General features: G+C 35.6%; 1 protein-coding gene across 2 annotated transcripts in view; it reads left to right on the plus strand.

Moving 5' to 3' along the window:
• MRTFB (myocardin related transcription factor B) overlaps nt 1-18,220 on the plus strand; it is a 64,122-nt gene that overhangs the window by 32,153 nt on the left and 13,749 nt on the right. For both annotated transcript variants that reach the window (XM_074158816.1, XM_074158817.1), the window contains exons 5-11: nt 750-911; nt 1,460-1,644; nt 9,078-9,218; nt 10,525-10,772; nt 12,325-12,478; nt 14,685-15,710; nt 17,099-17,254. In XM_074158816.1, the coding sequence (XP_074014917.1) occupies nt 750-911; nt 1,460-1,644; nt 9,078-9,218; nt 10,525-10,772; nt 12,325-12,478; nt 14,685-15,710; nt 17,099-17,254 (2,072 nt within the window). The remainder of the gene's footprint in view (nt 1-749; nt 912-1,459; nt 1,645-9,077; nt 9,219-10,524; nt 10,773-12,324; nt 12,479-14,684; nt 15,711-17,098; nt 17,255-18,220) is intronic.

Below are 18,220 nucleotides of genomic sequence, written 5' to 3' on the forward strand. Positions count from 1 at the left end.
AGTCTTGTACATCACCATCATCACCCCAAACAACCTTTAATAAACTTGACTTTTACCCTGCCTTGCTATTTTCCGGGTTGCTGAGGTTATTTGAAACAATAGTCTCTTTATGAATGGGGCTGTATTACTGTGTTTCACTATAATCTTACCAAATACAGAAATTACCAAATAACCATAATCCAAGTCAATTCAATAGCCATTAGTTTTTAAAACATACATTTGGATATTAAACCCAGATAGGAGTCTCTGTATTGATAGATCACATCCATATTGACAGACTATCTCCATATTTTCATTGAAATACAATTTTGAAGACTCAAAGTTGTACTGGAAGCTATTTTGAAAAATAAACTTTTTAAAATGTTTGCCAAGAGAGAATCCAAAAATCAATGGATGAATTAAACCTTTACCATAGCTCACACCGGTAAACCATAAAAGCAGCAAATGCTCTCTTCAGATTATAATCAGCGTTTGTTATTTTATATATTCCCTGCTTTATTGTTGGACGTTATACAAATGTTTACGACTGCTGTTAAAAAAAGAGGTGGGTATTTTTAATAGAAGATCACGGGGATGAACATCATCTACTCGTATAATCTTATTTTTGCTTATTAATTTGAGAATTTTCAGAATAGTACTTGCCTGCTTTTGATGAAAGTGGAGTGGTTGTTGTAAAGACAAGACAATGTTGTTTGTCATGAAATTGGGAAAAGATGGAACAGAATATTTAAATCAATATATCTTTTTAGAGACCTTTGCAGAGCCTTCACTACAAGCCACTCAGATGAAACTGAAGAGAGCTCGGCTGGCAGATGATCTGAATGAGAAGATTGCTCAGAGGCCTGGCCCTATGGAACTGGTAGAAAAAAATATTCTTCCTGTAGACTCCAGCGTTAAAGAAGCTATTATAGGCAAGTAGAAGTCCCACAGCTTCTGTCTGTTACCTATATGGCATTGTAGAAAATTTGAGGGTAAAGTTCACTAGAAGAAAACATACTCAAGGATTATTACTATTGTTTCAGCTTCTGAGTCCTGAACTCTGTCATCATTTAATTAGTTATCCAATTTTATTTGAAATTGTTAGAATTTTATAGTTGGAGTATAATACTGTCTTTGAAATTACTTGTTTCTTAGTAAAAATATTAAAAAATGATCAAACGTATGTGGCCATTACTCAGTCTGTCCTAGGTGTCTGTGTGCACTCCACATATGTTGAACATAGCTTTTAATCTCTTATTGAAACGATTTCTGCTATGCACTTAGTTTTATCAGTTCCTTGAATATGATTTAATATGGCTGTCATATTAAAAACACAACGAATACTTACATACCATATGTTTAGACTATGCTGAAAACTGATAGTTTTCTATCAACTAGCTAATTCTGCCACCGATGTCTAAGTTTAATTTGTGTGGCTAAAAAAAATACTGTTTTGCTTGTTTCTTTTTAAACATTCTAGCAGTTGGACAAGAGAATTACCCTCAAGCTTTGGATGATTATTCATTTGATGAAGACAGCAGTGATGCTTTATCACCAGACCAGCCAGCCAGCCAAGAATCCCAGGGTTCAGCAGCTTCCCCTGGTGAGCCAAAAACAAGTGACTCGCCATCACCAATAACACCAAATGCTCCTACGTCAACACAGGTACAGTTTTTAAATGTTGAAACAAAATCTTCACAGTATGATTTTGGTCTGGCACTATAGAAATGGGGTGTAGTTTCACATGGAATGAGTACATTTGCTATTGCAAAGCAGTGTCTGGGACTATTTTCTGAGTGTATAGATTAGAATCCTGGCTTAGCTGCTGGCAATGATGAAATTCCTGTAGACTGTAGTAAAGCCATAAATTCACTGAAATTCATTATGGTCCGTGGAAGATCTGTAGCTTTCCCAGAAGTCGTTTAAAAGGTCATATCCATGGTCTACTCCAGCTGTTATTGATTACTTAATGTCTGTCTTCATTCTGAGCAGGGTCTTGAACTCGTTTAGAATTAAACTTAGCTGAAACAACAACAGTTGACGTCAGTTCCATTATCTTCAGAAAAGTCCATAAAAAATAAGGTTTCCCGTATAACTTAAATGTTCTCTTCTATAGTTTTAAAATACTGTCTAAGGAACTTACTATTTAAAAAATGAAAATAACCTTTATGTTGATTTTTCTGTGAGGTTTTTAGTATTTTCTCGTGTTACTTACAAAGAAAGGAAAGTAACTAAGTCTGCCGTGGCAGATAGAATGTCTTTATAGTAGAGCATTTAAATGTGTGAGGATTTAATTAAAGAACAGTGGATTTGAATGAAAACACTTGACTGTTTTCACAAGAGTTGCCAAAAAGGAATTTTGAAAGAGAACGCTTCTTACAATTAATTTTGTGATTTGAAATGGACAGTAACATGCCTATTTTATCTTTAAAATAAATTATAAAAATGCTGTTGTAAAATAATTTGCGAGAACAGTAATGAAACAAACATCATATGCTACAAATGTATTTCTTTTATCTTCTATTCACTACTGAACACACAGGGTTATGTGCCTAATCATCATACAGTTATCTGGATGCTTTCTAAAATATCTTGTAAAGTGCTTGCTTCACAGGTCTTTATCTTCACCTTTGAGTTAATCAGTAAGTTTATTCGTTAATGAGATATATGTGTTTACTTAAAAAGTACTTTGTTTAGCTTAAATAGATTGTTTGTTATGTTTTCTGTCATATCTCAGCTAGTAATTTTAAACTCACTAACTTAAGCCCAGTTAAGAGAAGGCGGCTTTGCTTTTAGCTAGATTTCTGCAGCTTTCATGGATCTTTTTCTCTGGACAGACAAAGAGACCCTAGTGAAGGCTCCAGTGGAGGGAAAGGCAAGCAAAGTTGTCATACATTGTCTGATGGCAACTGGCTTGAATGGTCAGCAAACTCCAAACTAGCCAGATTTAACAGTACTCATCTCCAGTCCTTCGCTCATTAACAGCTTGTTCATTAGAGGCTGGCAGAGCTAAGTAAATGAAATTGTGCTTATATTCTGAGTTATACTTGCCTAGAGGAACCATTAGTTTGTATTTATGTGGTGAAGAGTAACACAAATTTTGCCGTGTGTCAATGCTGAGCAATTGTGTGTGCTAGAAAAAAGCCCTTGAGCCTGAACTACTGTTTCTCCCAGTAAGCCCATTCTCCTGTTGTACGTAGATGGAAGCAGCTGTATTATCACAGAAGAATAATTTATGCTTTAGATTGATGCATTTTACTACACTATTCATGTTTACACTTCAATAAATTATTTAGTGGAATGACTTGGGTTTTCATCACAGTATTATATATATGAAGTGACATACAAATGACATCAGTTTAATAACGTTGCACCCAGCTTTGTGTACTTGCTATCAGCGTACCACACATGTATAAGCAAACACACAAAATTCGGTAATGTCATTTTTTTATTATTAGCTGAAATGTTTTGTATTAATGTGAGCAGAAAATGTGAATTTGATGGAAATTCAAAAGCTTTAGGACTTTAAATTGTTTCATTTCATGCAAGTCTGTACCTTGTAAAACCAAGTTGTTTTAGCCTGTATAACACAAACATTAAAATACACTCTTAAATTCTTTCAAAATGAAGTATCAAAATTTGACCAATATGTGAATGGTACTACTATAAATGTGTACTATTCTTCAGGTTAATGTTGATCAACTGTAACTATAATGGATTTTTTTTTTTTCATGAGGACTTCTTAAGAGTGTTCCTTCATCTCTTTCTCCACTACACAAAGGAGAAAAAGATGCATAATTTTGCAGTTCGAATTATTTCAATACTTTGCTTAATTAAGCATTCTTTTGGAAAATTTATTTATTTATTTATTTAAAATCTCTGAGTATTCATAGCAAAGCCAGGGCTCTACACAGGGAGCTGTGCTGCAATTTATAAATTAAGACATGAACAAAAGATAAGACAGAAGTGAATATTGAGTTGTTACTGTATAAAGTGATGTAAAATTGAAAGTTAAATATGAGATAAATATTGTTCATGCTCCAAAGATGTTATTTTCTTAGTGACCATAAGTACTTGACAACAGAGTAGTTCAGGATCTGGAAGTACTATCCTTGGTTTTCTTATTACTATAATAGGTAGAAAAAGTATTGTAAAGTTCATACTCAAAACCAATGCTGGACACAAAGTACAGCACATCCATTTTATTTCATTGTTCCCTAACATACGGGTTAAGATGTGGATTTGGTTTCATGTTGAGAGAACATAATTTGTGTTGAATAAATTGAAAACAAACCACAAGAAATTAGATTCCTAAGTAAAGAGTTAGGTTACTAATGGAGAGTTAAATAAAAATACTCAAAGCAATACATGCCAAAAGCTTTTCAAGTAGGAAGCATAAGATAGATATGCAATTGCAGCAACAAAATAACAGAGCACTTGAACTTGATTGAAAAAGCACTTCAGAAAGAACTTCAATCCTTGCTTATGGATTTCATAATACGTTACAGCCGCTTCTGTGCACAGATCTAAAATGCAAAGCTGCTCTTCTGCAGAATAAAACAGATGCTTACCTTGTTGTCCTTTTGAAATAAAGAATAACAGCACGGCATGTCTCTACAGGAGATGTGTCTGGGAAATTGCTCCTTCATTCTTTTAATTTCCTCTGACAAATTTTACGTTTTATTACAACATAAAATACAAAGAATGTTTTGAAAACGGTGGAGGAGTGCAGCCAGAGTTCTTTTCAAAGCTTCCTCCTCCAGATATTTCCAGGCCTCAGAGGATGTAACATAACTTTGAGAAACCTTCAGCTCGTTGACTGATGACCTAAAACTTGCTTTTGCTTGATGTATTTGCATCTGGTAAGGATTAGGCATTTTAACCACACCACTCTAAACAGATCAAATTGTGATGTACACAACTCTGAAGACATTAAACAGTTATCTTCAAAATGGCTGAAGTATTTTGCTTGATGAGACAAAACATAATGTCTATTTTCTTAATAAATTCACTGTGGATTGCTGACCTGCAAGATGCTTGTTTGCGTTTAGAAGAAAAGGTCCAGAAATCATACTGTCTGTAACTGGAAACAGAAGATCTGTTCAAAGGAAATAATCTTTACATTACTTTATGAAGTAATCAAGTTAAGATGTTGAGACCTGTTAATTTAGGCTTTTTAATTTAAAAAATTGTCAAGTGAATGATATGCATGAGTCATTGCCTCATCTAACACTTGCAGGTAAAATTGGGAAGTCTGTAAAAAGCTTTGTATTTCATGTAGCCATTAATCCTTTGTAGTTTAGGATAAAAACTAATGCAAGGAAAAAGTAATTTACTCTATGGCAAGGGGAGAATGTTGAACACTATAAGTTCCAAGCAATATGAATTGGAGGTGGGGTTTTTTGGGGTGTGGGGTTGTTTTGGTTTTTGTTGGTTTTTTTTTGAAAGTAACTAACTTTTCCATTTTCAAGAGCTTTGTTGTGCTGTCATTATAGCCTGTTTTCATAGCCTAGAAAGGGTTACTAAACAGTATGTGTGAAGTCAAATTATTTGTTGCAGTTCAGGAAGGATCAGAAGGATGAATGGTAAAGGATTATGTAACAAATAAGCTGAAGTATCAAACATTTAAAATGCTTTTTATATGGGACTTCAGAATCAATGAAAATTGTTAGAATCCTGTGCTTTCTGGTAATACTGTGCATGACACCGATTCAATGAAAAACTAAGTGCTTTTTGAAATGTTACTGCTATAACTAGAATAAGCCTTTTATACTTAATAGCAAGAGGAGTGCAATATGTTGGAACAGAGTATCCAGAACTCATTTTTAAAGGGTAAGTCCCTCTAAAGTCCTCTGCCAATTCTTATGCAAGTCCAGCAAATAACAGATACTGTGTAGATATCGGATGCTTTCCAGAGCAAACGCTTTCGAAGTTGGATATAAAAATAGAGGCATTTATATCTTTAGCCTGACACCATAAACTGACACAACCCCAAGACAGGCACGTGTGCAATGTTTCAGTGACTAGCCGTGGTATACTGAATCTTGCAATTTAGTAAAGCAGCATCAGCTTTTCCTCTGGATGGCTGCCCTACAGAGGATCAAAACCACGGTACAGTTTAGATAGGTTGTGGCAAACCAGCTATAGCTGCAGCAAAATGTATAAATGTATAAAAGAAACACTGAGATAGAAGGGAAAATTATTATAATTTAATTGTAAGTGACAGTTGGAGAGCTTAGTGCATGCAGACTGGCAGCCTGATAATTGCCATCCCAGAAATAGAAAAGAACCAGGACATAAAGTTGCAAAATGTGTACCAACTGTTTTTAGCAAACTGATTTAAATCCTTTGTGGTACAATCTCATGGAAGAATAGTAGAGCACAGGAAGAAATTAATTAAGAAGTACCCATCTGACTTCATTAGAATGTAAGGTTTTAGACTGTACTCTGAAGAAAAAGGGTATTTACTGATAGGAATATAAGGGAAATGGATGGGCTTTTATGAAAAAGGAATATTGTGCTAGGTGATCTAATATTTTTCTTAAACAATGGAAATGCAACTAATCTCATCTGTCTGGATTTAATACTGTATGGTATTAAACACTAGCAAAACTGGAGAAGATAGAGATTAGCAGAGATAAGACAGGAAGAGGGAAGTATCTGGTCGAAATGAAGTTGGTAATTGTGCTCTGCAGGAGTGATCTGGGGACATTCTGGTTTCATGTTACCATTAACAACCTCGACATAAGAATGGGTCGCGTAACAAAAGTTGGAAGGCATAGTCAGCACAGAGTTGGATTGTTGTTATGCAGAAAGAACTGGTTGATTTGGCTTTTAAGAGAGGAATGGAATTCCAATATAATGGAATAGTTCTTAAAAAGAAAAATTCCTTAAAAAGAATTTTCTTTTTATTAATAAATAATAAATTTATTATTTATTTATTAATAAATAATAAATTTATTAATAAATAAGAAAGAAAATTTCTTAAAAAGAAAAACTCTCCTTCCCATGAAAATTATTCCCCAGGAAACCTGGGGATTCTGACTCAAGAGAAAACTGAGGAGGAATACAGTTGGGGTGCAGTGACTGTGAGCTACTGTGTATTTCCTCTGTAAAATTCCAAGTGTGTCAGAAGAGATGGTTCCAGTAGAAGCGTTAATGCCAACACAAGGATACAGTGAGACCCCATATGGAATATCCTATACATTCCAGTTACTTATATCCAAAAAAAAAGACTAAAGAAAACTTTAACTCAAACAGGAAAGGATGATCAGAAAATGAAAAATCCCTTCTATGAGAAAAGAATAAAAATTCATTTGTGTAGCTAGAAACACATGGGCTGAGATCTGTTTATGTACAGGATCTACATCTCACCAGAGGGATATTGACTACAAAAGGAAATAGGTTTTAAATCAGAAAACAATTTCAGCACAGAAAAAAATTGGTTTAACAAAGTTAAGCTCAGTGAAGTTTGGTTATTATGTAGGAAAGCTTTTGGGAATTTTCTGGTAGGCGTAGCAGTGCCAGGAAAAGAATAATAATAAAAGAGTCTGAAGGCTATATGGAATTTCGCAAGTTTATAAAAGAAATTACACACATGATGTAACAGCAAGGGAACAAACTCAGTAACGTTCAGGCCACTGGATTGTACCTATACAGTCCTATAACTGTGCCAGCAGTCAAATACAGATGAAATGCACTTCCTGGCACAGTCAGAGGTATGGTTGCCATGAAAATACAATAGGAAGTGTCTCTTCAAAATACATCTGCTCTGCTGCTGTGTGATCATTCTGAAACAAGAAGTTCATTTTCCTACGTTGACATTCGACCTTTATGAAAGAGGCTTTTCGGACAGTACTAGTTTAGGTGGCAAGATTCTCCTGTGTACACAAGATTCTGACTTCAGATAGAAAATAATGAAGGCCTCAATTCTATAGTGATAAAGCAGTGTAACTTCAGGAGGCTGCTTCAGGATACATGTAGTGTGTCTAGCGTCAAAGTTTAATATTGCTTCAAGCAGAGTTATAAATGGTGGTGGCTCTACTAACAGTTGCTAACAATCTATTCCATTCTTCCTTTAATGATTTTAACCCTTATCTCTCCTTTTATTTATAATTAATAAAATTTTGTTTGAAATATTTTTCTGTACTTGCATATAAAAGTATAGAAATTAATTATATTCTGAAAAACTGTAATTCTTTGGTTCTAGAAGCATTCATATTTGAAACTTGGTAATGCTAACAAGAAAAGAAATTTATTTGACGTAAATTTTCCTGTAATTCTGACTGACTACCTTGAAGAGAGGATTTATTTTTTTATCCTTATGCCAGGAGCAAAAGTACTTTAATGACAGCTGTCAGTTCTAGAATAATTTTGCAATTTTATAGTTAAGATTAGTTAATCTGATTCTGGGCTACCAACCAGAGACAAATACATGTTAGGAGGAGCTGTTTCAGTAAAATGTTCCTGAGCTGAATGGGTGAGGTTACTTCTGAAGGTCCTTCCAGCTCTTTTTTATGATTTTTGTAAGAAAGACAGAAAGAAAATGTTGTCATGATATTTCTTTATTTGTTTTATTGTATGTTAAAAGGAGAAAATAATTCTGCAAATTAAAACAATAGTATAAAGGCTTTGAAACAAAGCCCTTCCTGAGGGCTTTCTTTGTATGTTGTTATAAATCCCATTCAGTTATCATTCTTTTTACCTGCAGAAAAAAAAACAATAATAATTTTTAAAAAGTTAACATTGAAAAAATATTTATTTTGATACTACAAAAATTGATATTAGAATCAATTACTATTTTGCTTTGGTGAAACTAGAAGTAAATCCTGTATTAGTAAAAACAGATTTTGGATACATTTAAATGCAGTAGTTAAAATGCAAACTGAGAAGTCAAGGTAAGAAACCAGTTTATCTTACCTGCAGTAAGTGTGCCAAAATGTATATGGATGAGTTCTGGTTTTGCCATTCCTCCTAAAAATATTTTGTGAATTTGACATCATAGTAAATTATCTTAACCTTTTCACATTTTTTCAATTATTCAGATGGTGGATGTTTTTAATGTTTCTCTTTTTCCTTATATTTTTTTTTAATACTAGTATCCACCTTTAACCTCTCCAGTTCCTGAATTTCTCAAAACTCCCTCTACAATCGAACAGCATGTTACACGTTCTACTGCTACAACCACCCTGACCACAAATACAGTATCTGCACCAAAGCCTGGGCCGACGTTAGTAAAGGTAGGTATCTGTAATAACGGCATCTGAGGGCTATGTTCTTAATCTATGTCCTTTTCCAATGCTATATTTAATGAAAAAATACACAAATAGCGTTATAGTGCCTATAACTAACAACAACTTTTATTAGTGTTCATGAGAACGTACTGTGTTGTTGACTGAAAGATTTTGTATGCTAAGATCAACCATTAGCAGTTGTAGGGACTAGCTGATTATTTCAAGAGGTCCGCATTCATAGTCTACCTGTAACCCAACTGGTGAACAGCATTGCTCCTTTTCTGCAACTATTTTCTTAGTTCATTTATTGTATAAGCAGAATGCACTGTGTGAGCGAAGTTACCATATTCTTGTATTTGAATATCAGAACAATGTACTTGGTTCTCTTTTCTGCACTGACCTAGCCAGCAGCATGGAAAACTTCTTCAAATACAATTAGAGAGGGGGTTGTGTTAGAAGATGTGTATAACATTTCATTTTAGCAATTTGACAAAGGTCTTCAGCTGTGTAATGATTATATGTATGTAGGCTCCTACCTAACTACATGAAATTAATTCTTGGTTAAATTTACAAGGATGACCTCTAATAGTCAATTTCTAGTATAAATTTGGCTATATCCAATGAATTCACTGCACTTGTACCAGCTTACTTAATGCAGGACCTTAATGACAAATTCAGATATCCCCCAAAACAGGTTATCTGTGTAATAAATGTGCATGGATCTATACAGGATTTCTGATTTGATACTTCTGTATGACTAGGTAATTGTCTTCAGCTTTTCATTCAACATAATTTCAAACAGTTTGTAAAGGAAGAGAGTTTTATCACACGTGTAGGTATTGCTAATAAGGATGCTGCTGAAACCTTCATAAGAGTAATCCTCTAATTTATAGCACTGTCTGTCCATGCTTTTAATCTAGACCTGTTGTCAGTACTTCAGACCTGCAAGTGTTTACGGACGGAGTTTAAGATACAAGCTTTTGCTTACACAAAGTGCTAAGTGGCTTTGAACTTACCTGTTTAAGAATGCCTCTTTGCAATGACGGGTCATGGCTAGCAGAATCCCTTAGCTTCATTTGTGCCATCTATTAAAAAAACATTCACAAACTGTGATTTGATGACCCCTTCTTGTGCACTGTATAAGCCAGCTGGAGTACGTTAACTTTTGAAGGATGGTAAGTGATCCTTTTGGGCAGGTTTGCAGGGATAATTGTATTCAGCAACTGCGCTCCTGTACACTTTATCTTCGTATGTTGCATAACTGCTCGTAAATCAGATGTCTGTTGTTTCAATCTTTTCTGTCCATAAACAGCAAAGCCACCCAAAGAACCCAAATGATAAGCATCGGAGTAAGAAATGTAAAGAACCTAAGCCAAGGGTGAAAAAATTGAAGTATCATCAGTATATTCCACCTGATCAGAAAGGTGAGAAAAATGAGCCACAGATGGACTCCAACTATGCTCGTCTGCTACAGCAGCAGCAACTGTTTTTGCAGCTGCAGATCCTGAGCCAACAGCAACAACACTACAACTACCAGACAATTCTACCTGCACCGCTGAAGTACGTTAAGCATTGTTTGTGTCCTTTAAAGAAAAGATATATACATCAGTTATAGACTTCATACTTTAGAAGTAAATGTGTTTTGCAATTGTTAAGAGACGGTTGGAACCCAAGAAAACTTAAATGGCAATGTGCATCACTGTGGCTATTATTTACCTCAATTAACAATGTGATGAGGTGGTTCTCTTGTTAAAATACTCCTGAAGTCTGATAAGCCTGTCAGTCATCGTAGTTATTTTTGTGTGACATAGAAACAGAACCTCCTACCTGTCAGATGTGTTTTTTCCAATCAGATGAATATTTGAAACTCAAAGCATTTACGCAAAAGCAAGAAAGCTTTGACACTATTTTCACTCAAATATTACAGACGATGGCTTTTACAAAGACACATATTATTGTTGTGTTGTTATTGTCTTTTTACATCAGTTTCAGAGATGGCGTTTTTGCAGTTTACGAATAAAAAGAAACAGTTATTTTAAATTAGGTAAAATTTGTATATTGTTTATAGCCTCATCTCTAATGCTTATACGAGGTCCTCATCAGTGTTGATCTTTAGCACTCTCTACAGTGAGAAGTGTAAGTATACTTTCTGATTTATATGTAGAAGCAGTCAGAAAAATACATCTCTAAGGAGTTGCCAGTAACCTATAGCAGAATGAGGCACTATCTGCAGAGTTTCATTCTCACCATCTACGACCAATCTTTTCCTAGAAGTGCCTACAGTGTAACATGCCACAGTTGCACAACCCTAAATTCAAATGACTTTCAACTGCTTTTTTTTTTTTTTAAATGAGTTTTCACCGAGTTATTTTTCCTCGGCAAGTGAGGCTAGAAAAGTTAAAGATACCATCTGTGGTTATATTTATAATTACCATGTATCCTAACATTTGGACTGGAGATGTTTCTGCCTGCTTACCCACGCTTCTTATGTTCCATTTACTGACATTTCTGAAATGTTTCTTCATAAAACAGTTGAACGAAGTAAAAGAGCTGACTTATGGTACCTAGTGTAAATTATGGCATTTTTACATTTTTTACAATTATTTGTATGAGATTCTTCTTATGAGTAGAGCTGACAAAAATGTGTCATCTTCAGAGTAAACTACCTTCACATTGGTCCTTAATATATATGAACATTGGACATGTGTGTAGGGTTGATACACAGAGTTCAATATTGTGGAGGTTTTTTTATTGATGTCAAACAAAAAAGTAAGTTAGTTTCCCTATCTGATGATTAATTTTTATAATGGGTTCTGCAGTCCATGATATCCTTCAGGGATGCCATGACAATAATAAAAACTATGAAGCATAAATTAGTATGCTTAACTGAAGAGAATATTAAATATCAACATACTACTCTGTTATGTTTTCTTCTTTGTGCCATTTTACTAAAAATATTTAATGGTAATGTTTTATGTTAAATAAGTATTTGTATAAAAAATTAATTATTTTCATTAACTTGGTAGGCACTAGATTCAGAATCACAGCTGCGTGATTGAAAACATAATATATTTAGCATTGACATTGTCCTCCTTTTTCTTATCACTTGAAGGCCACTGAATGACAAACAGAGTAACAACGGGAGCACGCCACTGAGTACTTTGAACAACAGCACACCGACATCAGCTGCCAGCTCACCAAGGCAGAATAGTAATATTCCCAACCGGAAACCCGGACCTCTACCTTCAAGCTTGGATGACTTGAAGGTAAAAAATGAGCAGGATTTGTCCATTACTTTGCATCGCTACAGGTCATAACTTGCAAACTGTTACTGTCAAGAATAAGCCCTGATATCATTTACCAATGAAAACTGTCCTTACCTCTTAACTGTTTAGAATAAGGTTGTCAAAGTTTTCATACACAACTCTTCTGGACTTAAATATTTGCTTTGTTTTAGCCTCTTCACATGCATATGTTCTAGAAATAACATTTCTTTCCCAAAGAATTAGAAGAGGAAGAAGTATTTCAGACAGATGTATAGGTACATAATTTGATACCTTGGTAAAGTATGAGGAGCACTTCATGTGAGGTTTTAGCGCAGGCAGATTTAAACACCGGAACAGTAATTTTCTCATCACAATTTTAGTATATAAATGAAGAGGTTTAGTTAAGCAATATGAATTAAAAGATGCCCTAATAATAACATATTCAGAGAGGTCACTGCTATAAAGCCAACACAGAATAACACCAGTAATAGAGAATAGAAAATAAGAGATCTTCTTACCAGAGTTCAACACATTACCTGAAAATAAATGCTAAATTTCATAAAAGCTTCTTGAAGTTATAGATAACTGTTTAAACTCTGTTTAAACTGTAATTGAAGGTGTTGCATAGGGTTTTCTTCCTTCAGAAATACATTAACGGGAATTAATACTGTAAGGGACCTAATGAAAATGAATCTGAAGCAGCTTGGGGGGGGTTAGATTCAGATCCTTTCAATAGCAACTAAACCAATGTGCCAAATCTGAGCAGAGGAGCAGGGACATCTAGTGGGTAGTTTATCCATTTCTCTCTTCCTTTGCCAAGGTGTTGGGTTTCTGAGGGATGGGAGTCAGTATTTTTTCACTCTTGAAGGGATAAAAAAGGGGTTTCCAAGGATCATATTCTCAAGACAGGTTTTAATTGATAACCATACATTACTATCTTTTAGTATCAAACAAGTCTATAAAATGCTATCCAAACAACAGTGTTTGAAATAAGCTTTTCAAATTTTAAATTATTAACTATTAACTTTTTAAGATACTTAATATCTGAATTTGTGCTTTGCAGTGATTAAAGCTGTTCACTTACACATTTTTACATAATTTATCAGTATTCTTGCTAATGTGGTAACAGTAACATGAGCCATATTTGCAGACCTGCTGGTGGTGGTTTTAACATTGAATCATCTAAATCAGTTCTGATTAAGAATTCAGAAATGCATCATTGAAAAACAGAAAAATTGGAATGAGCTCTCAAGCAAGTGTAGAGGATACCAGACTATGGGAAACAGCTGATAATCACTGTTAGGTAGACAGTTATTTAACATAAAATTGCTGTGGGTCTTACAGATGTTATGCAAATGGATTGCTGTGACTTTTCATCATTTCCAAATCATGAAGACCTGTAATTTGAAATTCTAGATTGACAAAGTACTGAACTGTTACTGAGGTCAATACTTTTTATTCTTTTAGAGTTGCTTCTAATATACATATAGCCCAAACACTACAGTTAGATGTGGTGTATGCAGAAGCCATTCATTGTGACTGTTCTTTTTAAATTGGTATTTTACAGAATTAATTTATACTCAACATATTTGCACTTGACTTTGTCTGTAAGCTTACTGGAAAATTGAGAACACTTTTCTAACAGAAATTAGATTAATTTTGACTGCTTATACTTTTTATGTTTGTAAAAGAAACCCAGATGGCACATAGCTGTAACTGTTCAGTTGCTACTTAAAGAGAGTGCCTTTTGTGTTTACTAGTTCTATTGAATCATCCAACTGACCTGATAAAATTTCTCAGAAATAGATCTATCTGTCTTGATAGTGTAACAAAGGGGTTCAGTGTGCTAGTTTTCACTGCTTTTATCTGCACTGCTGCCATTGCCTACAGGTTTGCTTCAGAGGTTTTTAGCCCAGAATTGGAGCTGTATGTTCATTTTTCCATTTTGAATATATATGAAAAATCAGCATAACTTTGCTACTTTTCATTGTACAACTGAACACTACTGAGGTTTTGGCCTTACAGTGAAAGTCAGCAGCAGGTCATGGAAATGTGCTCATGGATCATGTGTGCTGTCAGAACCAAGAGGTGTAATAACTTGCGAATACACTGAAAAATAATTTTTTCTTACAAAGATGTAAGAAGGTACAATGTATGTAAGTTTTCACATTTTATTTTTTTACTATCATGCTTTATTTTCTTTCAGGTAGCGGAGCTTAAAATGGAGTTGAAATTGAGGGGATTGCCAGTGTCTGGAACAAAAACAGATCTTATTGAGCGTCTGAAACCCTATCAAGATCTTAATAACAATGGGGTTGCTACTAGTAGCTCTGTTACAGTAACCACTTCTACTGGGGCCACAGGTAACACTGGGGAAGTGACTGTGGCATTTCCTGTTGCAACACTAAATAAACCAGTGGCTAATACAATATCCAGCTTCCCTCCAGAAAAACCATCTACTGGACCTGGCTGCAAAGTAGTAAATACTGAAAACGTTAGCTCTCCTTTGCCTATATCTCCCTCTCCTTCAGAACAATCTAATCTAAGCACAGATGATACTAGTATGGCAGATACTTTCACAGAAATGATGACCATGATGTCGCCATCCCAGTTCTTAAGTACTTCACCACTAAGAGCAAATATGAGTGATGATAATCAAAATCGCAGTAGTGGAAGCATCTCAGCCATGGAGTTTGATGTAGCAGAAAAGGACCGCAAGCTTCAAGAAAAAGAAAAGCAGATTGAAGAGCTCAAAAGGAAACTGGAACAAGAGCAAAAACTCGTGGAAGTACTGAAAATGCAACTTGAGGTTGAAAAACGGGGACAACAGCAACAGTCTCAGGCTTCTGGTAACTCAGCTGCTTTGGAACAGAAGCAATTCGGTGCTGCTGTCAAAGACGAAAATGCGCTTACTGACTGCTCTAGTACAAGTCAATCTGTAACTGTAGCTAGTCATTCTTTAGGACAATCGGTATATACTAGTGGCCAGAATCCAGTTGCCAAAAAGGCGGTTGTTATCAAGCAGGAGATACCCGTGGCCAAAGCTGAAGCTCAGAATGCCATTTCTCAATTTTATGTTAATCCACAGAGGCAGCCGCAAACTGCAGTTGTTGCTCAACCTCAAGCTTTATTAACTACCCAAGGAACTGCACAGCTGCTCCTTCCACTATCTATCCAGGGACCGAATTCTACCACTGCAGTGCAGCTACCAGTTGGAAATATAAAGTTGCAGGTAACAGTGCTTTTATTTTTCATCCTGTAAGCTGCATGGTGCTATTTGCATAATTTAGTGTAAATAGGTAAGTGTGCTGCTTGTAAGATTAACGTAAAAATCAGGATTAGCTTGTTTCTGCTTTAGGGAAAAGAGTAGGAAAACTTAAGAGCCAATCTTTAACTTATAGTACTTGCTTTGCGACCTTTGTTCTCAGATACCCCTTCCTGAAAAGTGCTTGTCTTACCTCTGTGCACAGTTGGTTTTGAGTTATATCATTAAACACCACCATTTTGTTAACTCCAAGTTGTAATAGAGAGCTACAAACCCAGTACTTTATTTGGAGGTATACCTGTTTGCAAAATGTGTGTTTGAACTTCCTTATGTGGTGATGGCTCATTATATTTAAAAATGTGAATGCCAGCTTGTAGAACTCCAGCGGAGTTACAAAAAGAAACCATGGTTACACAAATATTATTTCTAGGCTGATTATAGGTAGCATTGCAGTGAATAAATACAGCATAAACCAAGATAGGTTATAAATGAAGAGCTGTGAGTAATCTGACCAAACTGAAACAGTTTAACCTGTTGGTCTAAGGTAGAATTAAGCATATACTTCCCAGTGGCATTACTGGGACATAGCTAGATGAAATCCCCTGCCACTCACATGGTTATTGTGCCAGCAAAGTATTCTTTCAGCTCCAGCATGTACTTGGTGGTTGTGGCATGTTGTGGGCCTAGGCTTTGGTGCTAGCATGTGCACCATCACATTTAGCAATACTTATGAGGGCTGTAAAATTCTGATGGGGATGGGCCCCACAGTCCGCAGTGCAAGAGCTAGTCCTGGTAGCTACACACCCAGACAGATCTTTGTCTAAATTGTCCTAAAATCCTGCTAGAATTCTGTAACAACTTTAAGCATCTTGTTCTGGTATTTCACTTCACTGATATTGTACCAAGTTTTCTTAACTACCAGCTAAAATTGTCTTTCCTGAGGTTAGACATGCTTCTTGCCTTTCAGTGGCCATTGAAAACTGCTATGATCTTCTTAAAAATCACCTGTTTCTTGCATCATCAGTTTTGTCTTTCTGGTTACTGAAACCCAGTTCTTATAATCCTTTCTTACTAGTTGTGCTCTACCTCTTACTATTTTCATTGCTCTCCACTGGACCCTCTCCAGTTTATCTTTATCTTTCTTAAACTCTGTTGGGAAAATAACCACCACCTTTTAGCTGGGAACTCACCAGTACCAAACAGTAAAAAAATTGTCTCCTATACACAGTTCACGCTTATCCTTCCCAGAATAGGTGCTATTGCTATTCTGCATAATCTATGCAATAGATTTATTTTACATGATGTAATCTACTGTGAGATAAGAATAATGCAAATATTTTATCTTCATCCTTTAGGCTCAATCACAAGCTGGAATACAGACCCCATCACAAATACCTGCTCCTAATTCTTCCTCTGGCCTGGTCCAGACAGCACCTCAGATGCATACTCCACAATCAAAACAAAATACTACCACGCAGCATGCACTTGGTCAGACCCAACAAATCAGAAAGGTTTGTGGATAGCAATAAGCATTATGATAAATAGTTGTGTAATCTAATTCTAGGCAGTGCTTTTAGAATCTTTTATGTGTCATCTGTGTCATATATAAATGATCAAGTCACCTAGCATCTCTGTACCATGTTTTTTTCTGTGTGATACAACGGGCTTGTAACTCCTCTTTCAAAATTTTAGTCCATGCAGGACTTTATTTTTCAGTTGCAAATAAATACATAAGGCTAAAGACCTTTTATCTTAATGGTACTCTTATGGCACCAGTCTTAGGACATTCTGCATCATGCTTGGCACAAGTGGTATACCAGGTATTCCCATCAGTTTCTTTTATTTGCCATTGGCTCAAAATGGAAGATTCTTGTAGGCAGCTCTTAAGAGAAAGCTTTTACCGATGGTTTCAGAGATTTATTCTTTTACAGGCAGTCCTTTTAGTTTTCTTACTTTCCTTGTTGATTTCATCCTTACTTAGAAGGAAAGCTGTGGATTAGATACTGAGGACACCAATTTCAGTTAGTCGAAACCCCATCATACCTATGATACATCTCTTCCTCAGGAATGCAGGGAAGGAGTCAGAGAGAGATCCTTCTCTTCCTCTCTACCCAAAACAATCAGCTCTGAAATTCCGCATTCCAAAACATATGTTCATCAGCACTGGATGCACAGCTGTGAGTGCTAGCCCAGTCATATTCATATCTTAGAATAGTTTGGGTTGGAAGGGACCTTTAGATCTGATGATCTTTAGATGACCTAGTTCCAACCCCCCTGCCATGGGCTGGGACACCTCCCACTAGAGCAGGTTGCTCAAAGCCCCATCCAGCCTGGCCTTGAACACCTCCAGGGATGGGGCATCCACAACTTCTCTGGGCAACCTGTTCCAGTGTCTCACCACCCTCACAGCAAAGAATTTCTTCCTAATATCTAATTTAAATCTCCTCCATTTCAGTATAAAACTGTTAAGCCTCATC

This window comes from Numenius arquata, chromosome 14 (genome assembly GCF_964106895.1).
Source record: "Numenius arquata chromosome 14, bNumArq3.hap1.1, whole genome shotgun sequence".
NCBI classification, from domain to species: Eukaryota; Metazoa; Chordata; class Aves; order Charadriiformes; family Scolopacidae; genus Numenius; species Numenius arquata.